The sequence below is a fragment of the Berghia stephanieae genome, chromosome 1 (assembly GCF_034508935.2).
Source record: "Berghia stephanieae isolate SIO BIC M18660-M18661 chromosome 1, UCSD_Bste_1.3, whole genome shotgun sequence".
NCBI lineage: Eukaryota > Metazoa > Mollusca > Gastropoda > Nudibranchia > Aeolidiidae > Berghia > Berghia stephanieae.
In genome coordinates, this window is record NC_088360.1 from 74,185,320 (window position 1) to 74,198,040 (window position 12,721).

Below are 12,721 nucleotides of genomic sequence, written 5' to 3' on the forward strand. Positions count from 1 at the left end.
TATAGAGTCATTGATTCATTTATTTGTTTTGTTTCCAATCCAGTTATGACAATGGCTCCATCAATAATTGATATTGTTAAAAACGTGTTTATCTTTAATTTAATTCTTTTGGATTGATATTTTTACATCTAAATTATATTTATTTATAAGTAGTTAATTTTTACCGCATTAATCAATTCACTCAATTCTCAATTTTTATAATAGCATTATTGGGAATTCAAAAATTCACTGTTGTTCATATTTGACAAATTGTTGCTTGACATAACTTCTTACATCATTGTTAACATGTTTTCAGTTGAATTTACCCTAAGATTTGAAGTGCAGGGAAAGAGTGAAAGTAAAAAATTTCTTTGAAAAATATTTGATTACAATGACTCATTATTTTGATTTATATTTTCCAGCGACTTCTACCAGAAGGAATTGCAAGTGAGGCCGAAAAAGCTTTGACAACTTTATTATGCTGTTCAAATGACAGACAGATCAGGACCAAGTTTATCGAGGCCATCATTGAAAACCTTGGTGAAAATAGGTAAGGAAAAAATGGCTTAGGAGATTCCCTTCCCCCCTTTATTCATTTTATGTCAAATCTCATAAAAGTTTTTTATTCTTCCTTCTTTCTTCCCTCATTTGTAATGACTTTGCAGATACTGGCTGTTAGGGCTGTGATGAATAAGTGAATGAATCCCCAGTCAACCGAATACTAGCAGCGATATAGTAGGAGTTAGCAACTTGCATCCCGGATCAAAAGTATTCAAGAATTTGTTGCCAATAATATTTATTATTTTTGTTTTCAGATCTGTTGTTGTGTCCCTTAGATTGTTGACAAAGATATTCAGCTCTTTCAATAATATTCGTCCTGTTGGAGGCTCATACAAAGCAGTGCAGTAAGTTATAAAATATACCTGCAGATTCTATTTACAATTGATTTACTAAGGAAGTCCATATTTATCCATTTTTTGAAAGGTGTTTAGTTAGACTGTTACAAATAACTTCAGAAAACAGCATTTATACTCATGCAGTGAGTTATTATTACCTTCCTTTTCATTATCCCATGAGAAACTTTCTGGCAATTCAGATAAAAACACGATCATTTAGGATGGGCTTTGACAAACAACTTGTTGCATTGAGCATAATATAATGAAAGTGAATTTCCGACAAAGAACAATGGGAACTCATCTCCAATGCTATTTGTATGACGGCAGTTGTCAATGAATGAATGTTCTAACAAGTGAACAATCTGTTTTATATGCTTTAACAATCTGAAATGTAAGGTGAATTGCTTTTACACTTTTGGCAACAATATAAAAAATTATTTTTTTAAAATCATCTGTCAAGACGAATACTTAATGGTTGTATTTATATCTTAATAAAATATAATTGACAGGATTATCAAATCACATTCCTTTAATCCAATCTTTAACAATATATTTTTTTTCTTATTGATATTGGATTGTTATTGCTTTGACGTATTTCAGATGGGCAGAAAGAAGTTTAAACATGATGAGTCATTTTTTCAATAATCTTGAGCATTTCACAAGTCATTCCAAAGACAAAAGCAACTGGAGCTCCCAGTAAGTCCTACCACACATGGTGTTAAAGAGTATTGATTCGTTTTTTGATGTTGTTTTTTTTATTAATTTTTTTTTTCTTGCTATCCTTAATTTCAGCTTAATGATTGACTAGTATATTTTCTTTTATCTTTTTAAGTCCATATAATTATGCCTGTTAAAACTTTGGTCTAAGTCATATAATTATGAAATGAACTATGGTGAGATCAGGAGTGAGAAAATAAGTGATGTTAACTTGTTTAATTTCATTATATATAATGCTTTTGACCATACCATTGCCAAAAGATGAAGCAATACAGTTTTCCATCTCAAAATAGCATGTGCATTTTGGTCCAACTTCAGGCAAGGATAGGTTTTTATGCGTTCCACCTCAGATAATCTTTTGTGTCGCCATACGTTACGAATTTTCAAGTCTATTTTTCAACTTTGTTACATGATATATTTTCAAAAAAGAAACGCTTATAACTTGGAATGCGATTGACTTAACTAAACAAAGCAGAAAGCTACCCATTTGTCATATATACATACCTTACCATCTTTCACGGCTCATTTCGTGATATTCCAATTTGTTTGTAATCAATGAGACATGGAAAAAAATCTTAGCCAAGATAATATAATGACTTCAAATCTACTCTATACATGGGTTTCATGAAAATTAAGGCTACTGTCCCTTAAAAGAAAGAAAATATTTTTTGTTAGTATTTGCCATTTACTGTGACTTTTTCCCATATTTTTTTATCATTGAAAATACAGCCATACATACAAGGAGGAAGTCTCAGCCCGCTTGGTTTTCTTGAGTTGTGTGTTTTCATCACAGTATTCTCCAGATTCCTTTTGTAAGTCTTAATTTTGATACATCATTTCTCCAATAAATAACAAAGTGGCCAAGTTGCTAGTTGTTGTCGACAAGGAGTCTTCAAATCCATCAGATACATGGAACTTTGTTCCAGTTTCTGGGGCATTAACTAAGACTAGACACTAACATTTGCTTTCTACCTTTTGGATAGGATGATGTTCTATTGTAAATTACTTTATCTAATGTAAAAGTCTCGGTCATGCAGAGGGGCCAGATATAAAAAAAAACACAAAAACAAACCAACTACACAAATTTGAAACCTTTTCTGTTTATTGAGCTACGGAACTCAGAGTCATTGTCATACCAGACATTTAATTATTGATATGTTTCTTTACTTAATATATAAGAATGATTGATAATTTGATATTTTTTCATTTTAAAATTCAGCTCATGCTCTCGAAAATAAAGACATCATATAGCTTACTTAATCTCTAAGCTCTCTTGGAAAAGATATAAATAGTTCTTCCTCTTTTAGTGTAATAGTATTATTCTCTTTTTTTCTAATATTCTTCACTGGTCCTGAAATGCTAAGAGTCTTTTATAAAAAAGATGAAGGCCACAACATGTGAAGAATTCAAAACGATATTGACCGGTGGCTTTTTAAAAAAATTTAATTTTTGAATTTCTTGCAATTGAACAATCTGTATGAACTAGTATTTTTCTCTGAGTTTCTAATGGTGTCGATCTCATTATTTGGTAGGCTTAACTCAAGCACAGACAGACAAACTGTGGTCGTGCTTGGCAACCAACCCAGAGAGTTGTGAAGACTGCCTTAGCTGGTTCTATGACCAAGCCAGGGGGAAAGAGAACCATGCCTTAGATTTCGATACATTCAGACACATCTTTATCAACAAGGTGGGGCTATACTCTGATTAAAACGTTTTTTGCTGTCAGTTATTTTTTAAATGAAATTTCATTTCTTTTGTGAATAGCTACAAGAAAAAATACCTTTTGTGTCTATATTTACATTAAGATTAGAAAGATATTTTTCTGAATTATTTTTATGTCTTTCTATTTATGTTCTAAAAACCAATGTCATTGTAAAAAAAAAACAACAAATAAATTATAGAAAGCTGATTTTCATTTCTGTTGAAACTAAGTTAAGACAAAAGGTCTGGAACTTTAAAATATATCATATCATGTATTATTTGCCTAAGCAACCAGTTACTTACAAGATCTTGGAATATTTTCTTAACATCAACACAAGTAATATCGGTATACATTTTAAATTTTATGTAATTATTACAGATGCCACTGCTCAAAGCAGAGACAATGCCCATGATTGGATTGAATCTGTACCAGCAGTTGTCTAATATCACAAGTATGGTCAATTGTCAGTCATCTCTTCCAGCGGAGCAGGTAAGAATTTCAACAACAACAACAACAACAAAAACATGTGATGGAGTATTAACAGCCTTAGTTCTTTTTAAAGATATTTTTCAATGCTTCCTCATTGCATTTGAGAAACTTAAAATTTATTAAGTGAGAGACTATATTGAAAGTGTACTTAGCTTGATATTTTTGAAAATCTCTTTTTAAAGATCTGTGTGTGACTGTTGTGGTGATCTTGTAGTCGAATGAATGAACTTGTGTGATACCAAAAAAAAACACGAAACTATTGTGTATTGAGCGCTATTTGTGGATACTGGCGCTATATCAAATAATAATTATAATTATAATAATAATTTAAAAGAGAACGCAAGACTAAAGAAAGACAACTATTAATTTTGATGATGTTTAATTGATCCACATATTATTCTTAAGGAGACTGGGATGGATCAGTTGTGGGAGATAGCATTGAAAGCCAACAACAAGTCTGTGTCTGCTGAGGCCATCCACATTCTCAACAACTACTACATTAACTATGGATCTGGCACATTAGACAAGGAGGAAGAGTTTGTCAAGAGGTGCATGGAGAGTCTGATGAAGACGCTCAATGCTGTTAAAGAGGTTCGTTTTTCCATTATGTTTTTAAAGGGGCGTCAATGTAGCTATTGTTAGTAAGGTAGAAGTAAAGAGTAGAATTTAGTTTGCTCCTGTTCATTAATGGACACTTCATCATTTTGAACAAATCATAGACAAAAGCTCTTACCTTGATTCAGTTATTCAGTTGTGAAGAGAAGGAAATTTTCAAATGTAAAAAAGGTTTCAGATAACTCCAGCAACTCAACTCGAATCCAAACAGATCTAGTTCAATTGTGCTTGAATGCATTGTGCTATATTTTGTTCATTTTAGAGATCATATCTCTCAACTTCAAATACTTAACATTATGAAAGCCATATATTCTGTAGTCTGACAACATTTTGTAGTCTTTCTTGTGTATTGATCTCTCTCTCTCTCCCAATAATTGTAAGAAGTCTCATTCTCTTTTGAAACAAGACATATTCTTTGAACGACTCTCTTTCCAAACTTTTTTTTCAGGATCCAGTCTCCAAGCTCCCAGTCATCCAGAGAGGTCTGGTACTTTGCAAGCATCATTTGGATGCCTTCCGTCAACGCTATGCCTACCACCTTCATTCATGGGACTTGAACCCCACCATTGATGTAGGTATAGCCAGCCATCAACACACACCCTGCCCTCACATCATTACCATATATCTACAAACCACAGATCTTTCAGACAAGGTATTTATGATATTGTTATTAACTAACTATCCTGTCCTACCCTTATATTTTTTGATGAAGCTTGGTTAGCTTTTTTTTCACTTCCTGATGAGAGTGAATAATCGAAACAATATTGTAGAAGTTGATCATAATTATACTTGAAATATTTTATAGATAGCTCCTTTTATCAAAAAGTTGAGCACTATTTTCATAGTTTTTGTTTTTATGATTTATATGTGTATATATGAAGAACAATATGGATTCCAACCTGACAGAGGGACAAGGAACGCAATATACCTCCTCCGTGTTTTAAGTGAAAGAGCTATACAGGTTCAGACCCCACTGTACCTCTGTTTTGTCGACTACAAAAAAGCTTTTGATAGAGTACGCCACGAAGAAATACTAAAACAACTGCACTCCATTGGCGCTGATGAGAAAGACCTCAGACTCATGCAAACATTATACTACACCCAGCAGGCATCTATCAAAATCGGAAACTCTACAGGAAATTCCATTCCTATTAAGAAAGGAGTCCGTCAAGGGTGTGTTGCCTCACCAGATCTGTTTAATCTATACCAAGAAACAATCATGAGGGGCATAACTAATATGGAGGGAATAAAAGTAGGAGGTCACAACATAAATAATATAAGATACGCAGACGATACGGTACTCATTGCAACATCAGAAATCCAACTTCAAAAGATTGTTGACAAAGTGGTAGTAGATAGTGAAGCCAAGGGAATGGAAGTGAATATCACCAAAACGGAATGCATGGTAATACAGAAAAACTCAGAAAACAACAACACCTGCAATATAACGATTCACGTCGAGCAACTTACCAACGTAGAAAGTTTTACACACCCACGAATTATGTGCCTGAGCGAGCCTTTACTCACGGTTTAGGTCAGGTTGACCTCAGGGTCAAGCGGTCAATCCTGCAGGTAAAGCTGCATACAATGCATTACGTTCCAAAAACATATAAATTGAGTAACGGCATTTCCTGTTTTCAGTCTACTGCTACTCCTCTTTTAAATTCACAACATATTTTTCAAAGCTCGGATATAACTGCATTTTTCTCGTTTGATATTTGTGTCTGGGTTTCATTATTCTGCTGTGATTAGTTCTTTAGTTATTTACATCTGAAAAACTCAATGAATAAAATCAATTACAGGAGCTATTTATTTTTTAAAAAAATTAATATAAAACTTTTGACACTACCAATTTTTAAAAAAGTTGTATCGGCGCATCTAACATTCTCTGGGCTTTTTAATGATTAAAACCGTTTAATGGACTTGTCTTTAAATCTTTTATAATATTTTTTTTTCTTGCAATGCACATACAGGAAAACGGATCACACTTTAGAGACCCACATGAAATCTTTAAATGAACTTTGTAGTGTATGTGGCTATACAGCACTCACTCAAAAAGAAAAAAACCGTAACCGCTAAAGATTACTGTGTAATGATTTCAAATGTGAAATACTTTTGTTATTTGATATTGATATTGGAAAAGACTTAGAAACAAACATTCAAAAGTGATATGTTACAAATGTGTAAAAAGAATCAAAAAGATGAAAGTATATAAAGGAGAAGAGTTTTTAATAAACTCCCGGACTATTGTAAAAAACAGTCAGCATTTGTGGACAGATTTTGTCCCCAGTGACATTACAATGTGCAATGTGTACAAAACATTTACAAACATACGAGTCGGCTGCATTAAAGACAGGCAGTCAAGTGACATTCAAACCTTAGACACAACGCAAGACACACATTCATCACACTCCACAGAAATCACAGTAGACAATGTTATAATGACAACCAGTCTTCTTCAAGTTTCCCTTGACTTACAGTCTCATGTACCAGAAAAGAAGATAAGATTAGAAAAGAACGACAGAAAATGACCAACTAAATTATCAGGAAACAATACAGGACAGTTTACAACGTATAAGACAGGTAGAGACACCTAAACAATTTGAAATTATAATGTGACTTTTGACTGAAAGAAAAGTGACATAATAGAGCAGGAGTTTGGATTCCCTCCCTCTCCTGAGAATCATGTTTTTCCCCCATTTTAGTCTCTCTCTCTCTCTCTCTCTCTCTCTCTCTCTCTCTCTCTCTCTCTCTCTCTCTCTCTCTCTCTCTCTTTATTTATATCTCTAATCTCTATCTCTCTCTCTCTCTGTCTATCTATCTATCTATTTTATTTATCTCTATCTCTTTCTCTCTCTCTCCTCTCTCTCTCTCTCTCTCTCTCTCTCTCTTCTCTCTCTCTCTCTCTCTCTCTCTCTCTCCCCCCCCACCCCCACCTCCCTCTCCTACGTCTTGACACACATACGCTCACGCCGACAGACAGTATTGCAATAAATACACATACACACATAAAGTCAGATAGATAATACACATAATTTACGCTTTGTACAAATAAATGTTTAAAACCATCCCGGAATTTGGAATTATCTATGTTTTCTGTTATTCAAACTGTGAGAAAAGATTGTCTTCATTGTGTACTTCGGCGACTTATACGAAACAATTACGGTATCCCAAATATAAACGGCTATTACTATGAATTGATTGACAAGTCCATTTAGAGATGACATAAGTAAATTCTCTTAATGTTTGTCTTTAAGTTGAACCAAGTTTTATTGCATTTGAGTGTGTCGTTTTTTTTTGCAATTTGGGGGTAAAGTTAAAAGTAAGTTAATTATTTCTCAAAATATGAGTAATTTATAATTAACAATAACTTCCTTTCAACTAACATATGAGAATCGAATTTATATCATAATACTCAGTATTTTCTAAATATTTTCTTTCTGTAAATTTCTTTGCGTTCATGATCATATTAAACTTGGGATAGCAGGTTTACAAAGTAAACAAACACGCGTAATGACTGGGAGTAACAATCATTCAACAGGTAATTGTTATCATGACCCCGAGGTCACGCCCCCACGAAGGCGAAGGGGGCTGACTGGGTGGTAAGGCATGCGGTCAGGTTGAGTTCACTGAACAACTAAAGGCACGGCTTTTCGTTTCCGTGTTTAAATACCTAGGTTCAATAGTGACAACAGATGGAAGATGTAACCGAGACATACGAGCAAGAATAACTCAAGCCAAACAGGCCTTCATGGACCTCTGAAACATTTTGAAAAACAAACAGATGTCGTTCGGGATTAGATTCCGAGTCTTGAAGTGCTACGTGTGGCCAATCTTGTTATACGGATGGAAAGCTGGACTACAAATGCAGAAACACAAAAGAACATTGAAGCTTTTGAAATGTGGTGTTTGAGAAGGATGCAGAGAATATCGTATACTGCACACAAAACGAACGAAGAAGTGCTAAAACAAACATACCAACAAAGGAAACTAATGCCCTTTATAGCGGATCGACAACTATCCTTTTTCGGACACATAGTAAGGAAAGATAAGAATGAATACCTGGCAAGTTGTGGAAAAATACCTGGTAAACGCGCCCGGGGGAGACAAAGAAAAACACTCATAGACCAACTGAAGGGCTTCACCAACCTAACAATCCAAGAGCTGTTTGAAAAAGCAAGAGACAGGGAGGAATGGAGAGAGATAATTCATGCAGTATCCGAAGCCTGGACCAGGCATGGAACCTAGAAGAAGAAGATATATATTATATATATATATATATATAATATATAATATATATATATATATATATATTTATTATTCTTTGTTTTTTTGCTTTTCATTATATTCTAAAACTGTTTTGTGTTTTATAAGTACTAGTTTAGTAATAATATTAACTTGTCCATGGTATAGTTATCATGAATTACTGCTAGCTTTCTAGACAGGTCCCAAATGAGAATACTAAGGAAGAGAATTAGGCTAAGTTGAAACCTATGCTTTAAATATGAAATCAACAGAATGAATAAGAAAATAGTAGGTATTAATCAATAGAAGCAAGTGCTAGTTTGATTGATGATAAAAGAATTTTCAGACGTTAAAAGGGTTCTATTTTGAAGCAAAAAGTTTTTAAATTTTCATAGTAACATGTCTTTTGTTTTCTCATTTCTTTCTTCTTTCAGACTCAGATTGAAATGCACCCTTCTAATTTGCTATCTGAACTGCGGGCTGAGGTTGCTCATTGGTGGGAACAGATCCATAGCAAACAACTTGCCAAGCAGGTACCTGCCACTAGCGTCGGCCCTGGTATGATGTCACCTTTGTTGGGCTCCATGCTCGGTGATGGACCCCTCCGAATCATCAGCTCAGGACAGGAATTGTCCATAGATAATGATGAGAGATGTCTTGGAGATCTGCACATGAGTGATGGACAGGTTTGTCAGCTTGAGACGTTTATTGTAATTTATTTCAGTTGATGTCTTTTATCCTGTGATTGTACTTTTCATGATATAAATTTGTAAAAGGCTTTCACACATTATATGTCTAATAATTGACTGAATATCGTTAAAATAGACAATGACATTGTTTTAAACGCTATCCAAGAACACTAGAGTGGATTTTTGTCTGCTCAATAGTTGATTACAGGTAGTTTTAAGATGAAAAATACAACATAAAAAACTCTGAGAAATATATTTGGTGACAGGATTATAGGGGATTTATAAATGATCAAAAGTAGTTTGATAGCCGAACCTCTTGGAGAAAAATAATTCTACTTTAAGTATGTTTTTTTAATAATTAATTTTACTGATTTAAATGAATCTTTCTTCTTTGCAGCACATATTTGTTTCAATGGGAGGCAATCGTCAGCAAAGAAAGAGTGATGGCTCCATTCCTTCCTCATGTCTGCCTGTGCCAGATTGTAAAAAATTGCCTATGAAATTGATGATTGAGGAGCCTCATTTTGATAATCTGTTCAAACTGCTTGAGGAATTGAGTGATCTGGGATTTCATGTCAACAATGTGGTGATTATCTATTCATAATTGCTTCAATTCTTAGATTATTTTTTTTTGGTAAATGCTTCCTGTTGACATTTTTAATCGGTATAACCAAAAATGTTGGTTCAAGAATATTGAGACAGTCTTGTCATAAATGTTCATATTTCATAAAGATGTCATTATTTTTCATATAACTCAATAGAAAGATAATATTCTCAAGAATTTGAAGAGAGAAAAAAGATCAGAATGTTATGGAAATGGCTTTCTTTTCCTAACAATTGATTCCAATTAATGCTTTAATTGTATTGCTTCAGAAACAACAATAACAGCATCACTATTACAATTGAAATTAGATTTTTTAAAAACACTCAAAAAATAAACGGACGTGTGCATAAAAATCAACATCTGCAAAACAAAATTTTAAAATCAACTACGCCAACATTTAAAGTTTTTGAGACAATGTGTTTTGGTGTCCGCTGCTTTTTTAGGAAAAAGATCGAAAAGCCAGTCTACAAGCTGAGGCACGGCGACTGTCCCGTGATGTTTGGGAATTACTTATGATGCTTCCTACAAGTGAAAGCCTTTTGAATGGCCTCTCCAAGATCTCCACTCAACAGGTAAAGAATATTATAATTTATGGAGATCAAACATGACCATCGTAAATAAACAACAGTGGTTGATCACTCTCTTACCTCAAAGTAATTATATCTTGAGTTAAGCTGCTCAATCATTTGAAAAATAGTAAGAGAACAACAAAAAAAAGAAATGAATTGAATGAGTAAGTTAGGATTTTTTCACTACTTAGGTTTTTAAAAGATCCATCTGACAAGTTCCCTATGGACTTACATGAAATTGTTTTGATGAGCAGTTTCCTGCTTACAATTAAGTGATTTATATTCATGAGTGGCTTGGCAAGTTTCTTATGATTTATTAGTATATACCACAGGCAATGAAGACCCATTATTCTCCACCTAAAAAATAAAGAGTAAAAAAAATTCTGTTTGTGGAAGTCTGTTGATTGTTGATGAACTCCTGTTACGTGACTAAGTCAGGGATAGAATGGTGAATGATAAAGGAAGAACAATATGTCTGTAAGAGTAACTTTGTTTCCAAGAATTGAATTAAAATAGATTATTTTGTCATTTTTACCCATTCCTTTTTTTAATGCTTATAATATTTATTTTTCTCAGATTTCATCTGAAGAGTGGAGTCAACTGTTACCACCCAACAGTCCCCATCGCTTGTATTACTCTCTTCAGACTGTGGAATTTTTAGCCAATGGCACTAAACACCTGAAAGAAGTGGTATGTTATGTTGTTTTTATATTAGGAAAGACAATATATTGTTGATAAAAATTTTTTTTACACTGAACTGAAATTGGTGCCTGTTGAAAAAGTATTTTGATTATTTATTATCATTTCAGGTGTGTGTCGGAGGTGGGGATGCCACTCATAGTATGAAATCTGGGTCTGCCAAAACCAATTGGTGTAATCAGGTAAGTCTATAAGCAAAAAATCTGAAAAGATGTTTAAAGCCGGTTGATTTATTAGGATGATTTTTACTTGCATTTTCTTTGGGTTTTTTTCTGGTTCTGCATCACACATATCTCCATTATCTTGCACTTGTAACTGCTTCTCAAATATGTTTTTTAATACTATTTTATGTTTGTGCCAAAGGGATTATTTTCTTTTGTAATCTGCATTTGTTTTTGGACATTGGAATAGCAGTGTCCAAAAATGAAAACAAACATCGAATTTAATCACTTCCTCAATACCCTTCCTTGTAAATCATCTCTCTGTTTTTATTTTCTTATAGTTTTTAGTTTTTGATACATTGTATATAAACATTTGAGTGTATCCTTCATAGCAGGATCCTTTCTTTGTGCCTGGATTGGACTTTTATGTGGTATTAAAATAGCACATTGATGTAATTGTCATCCTCTGTTCCCTTTTTTTAATTGGTCTCCTTTGTCTGACCTTTTCTTTGGTGCTTTTAACTTTTGGTCTACAATTTTCCTCCAATCATCTTCCTTTTTATTAGTGCTGAAATGACCTACAAGTGTCGCTAGTACCATAAAACACCTAACAACACAAACAAATACCTTGCTTTTGATGTGATGCATCGCATTGTAAAAGATTAATTAATGGATGACGGTAATGGAAACATTTTTTTTACAGTTCATTTCAAAAGGAGGCTTGAACCACTTGATGAACATCTTCATGAATGGCTCTCTTCAATCAAAGGAAGAAAACATCTGGAGTCAGGTGATTTATAAGCAGATGATTTCAAAATTAATTCATGATATTTTAAGGCTTGAAAGAGAATATATAAAAAAGCTTTCATATATTTAGCTGCATGGAGTTATGAGAGATAATTTTAAAAATTATTTCCTTTATTTTTTTTCTCTCTTTTTAAAAGAAAAAAAAAAAAGTAATTATTATATTTTTTTAATATGGATTTTTAAAGATATTTATGTGCACCCTATCGATCAATAATCCTTTATTTTTCACAGTAAATTTTTGTCAATTTATAAAATAACAAAGTAGGGGCAAACTTCGACTGCTTGCTGATAATTTAAAAAATGGTGGAATTTTAAATCTGACGTTTTAAAAGTATTATTTATTATGATACAAAGGTACTTAAATTTTACTTTTTTTTTTCATATTTTCAGTGGAATCAGGAGTGCTTGGGATACTTACTTCGTCTGATATCCCAGTTCTCTGTAGATGAGTCAGGGGGTGCAGATGGTGAAGATAGCCCTAAGAAGAAACAGACAAGCAAGAAGTCTGGTGGCAGTTTTACCATCTCCACTATATCTCAGGTAAATTAA

The 12,721-nt window shown here is 33.3% G+C and overlaps 1 protein-coding gene across 2 annotated transcripts in view; it reads left to right on the top strand.

The window, feature by feature from the left end:
• The window catches only part of LOC144956704 (ubiquitin carboxyl-terminal hydrolase 34-like), a 71,965-nt gene that overhangs the window by 19,695 nt on the left and 39,549 nt on the right, over positions 1-12,721 (top strand). For both annotated transcript variants that reach the window (XM_078887386.1, XM_078887376.1), the window contains exons 18-32: positions 402-529; positions 795-884; positions 1,476-1,571; positions 2,322-2,404; positions 3,125-3,279; positions 3,673-3,783; positions 4,189-4,374; positions 4,847-5,050; positions 9,078-9,329; positions 9,730-9,918; positions 10,380-10,508; positions 11,082-11,195; positions 11,315-11,386; positions 12,069-12,155; positions 12,563-12,712. In XM_078887386.1, the coding sequence (XP_078743512.1) occupies positions 402-529; positions 795-884; positions 1,476-1,571; positions 2,322-2,404; positions 3,125-3,279; positions 3,673-3,783; positions 4,189-4,374; positions 4,847-5,050; positions 9,078-9,329; positions 9,730-9,918; positions 10,380-10,508; positions 11,082-11,195; positions 11,315-11,386; positions 12,069-12,155; positions 12,563-12,712 (2,046 nt within the window). The remainder of the gene's footprint in view (positions 1-401; positions 530-794; positions 885-1,475; positions 1,572-2,321; positions 2,405-3,124; positions 3,280-3,672; positions 3,784-4,188; positions 4,375-4,846; positions 5,051-9,077; positions 9,330-9,729; positions 9,919-10,379; positions 10,509-11,081; positions 11,196-11,314; positions 11,387-12,068; positions 12,156-12,562; positions 12,713-12,721) is intronic.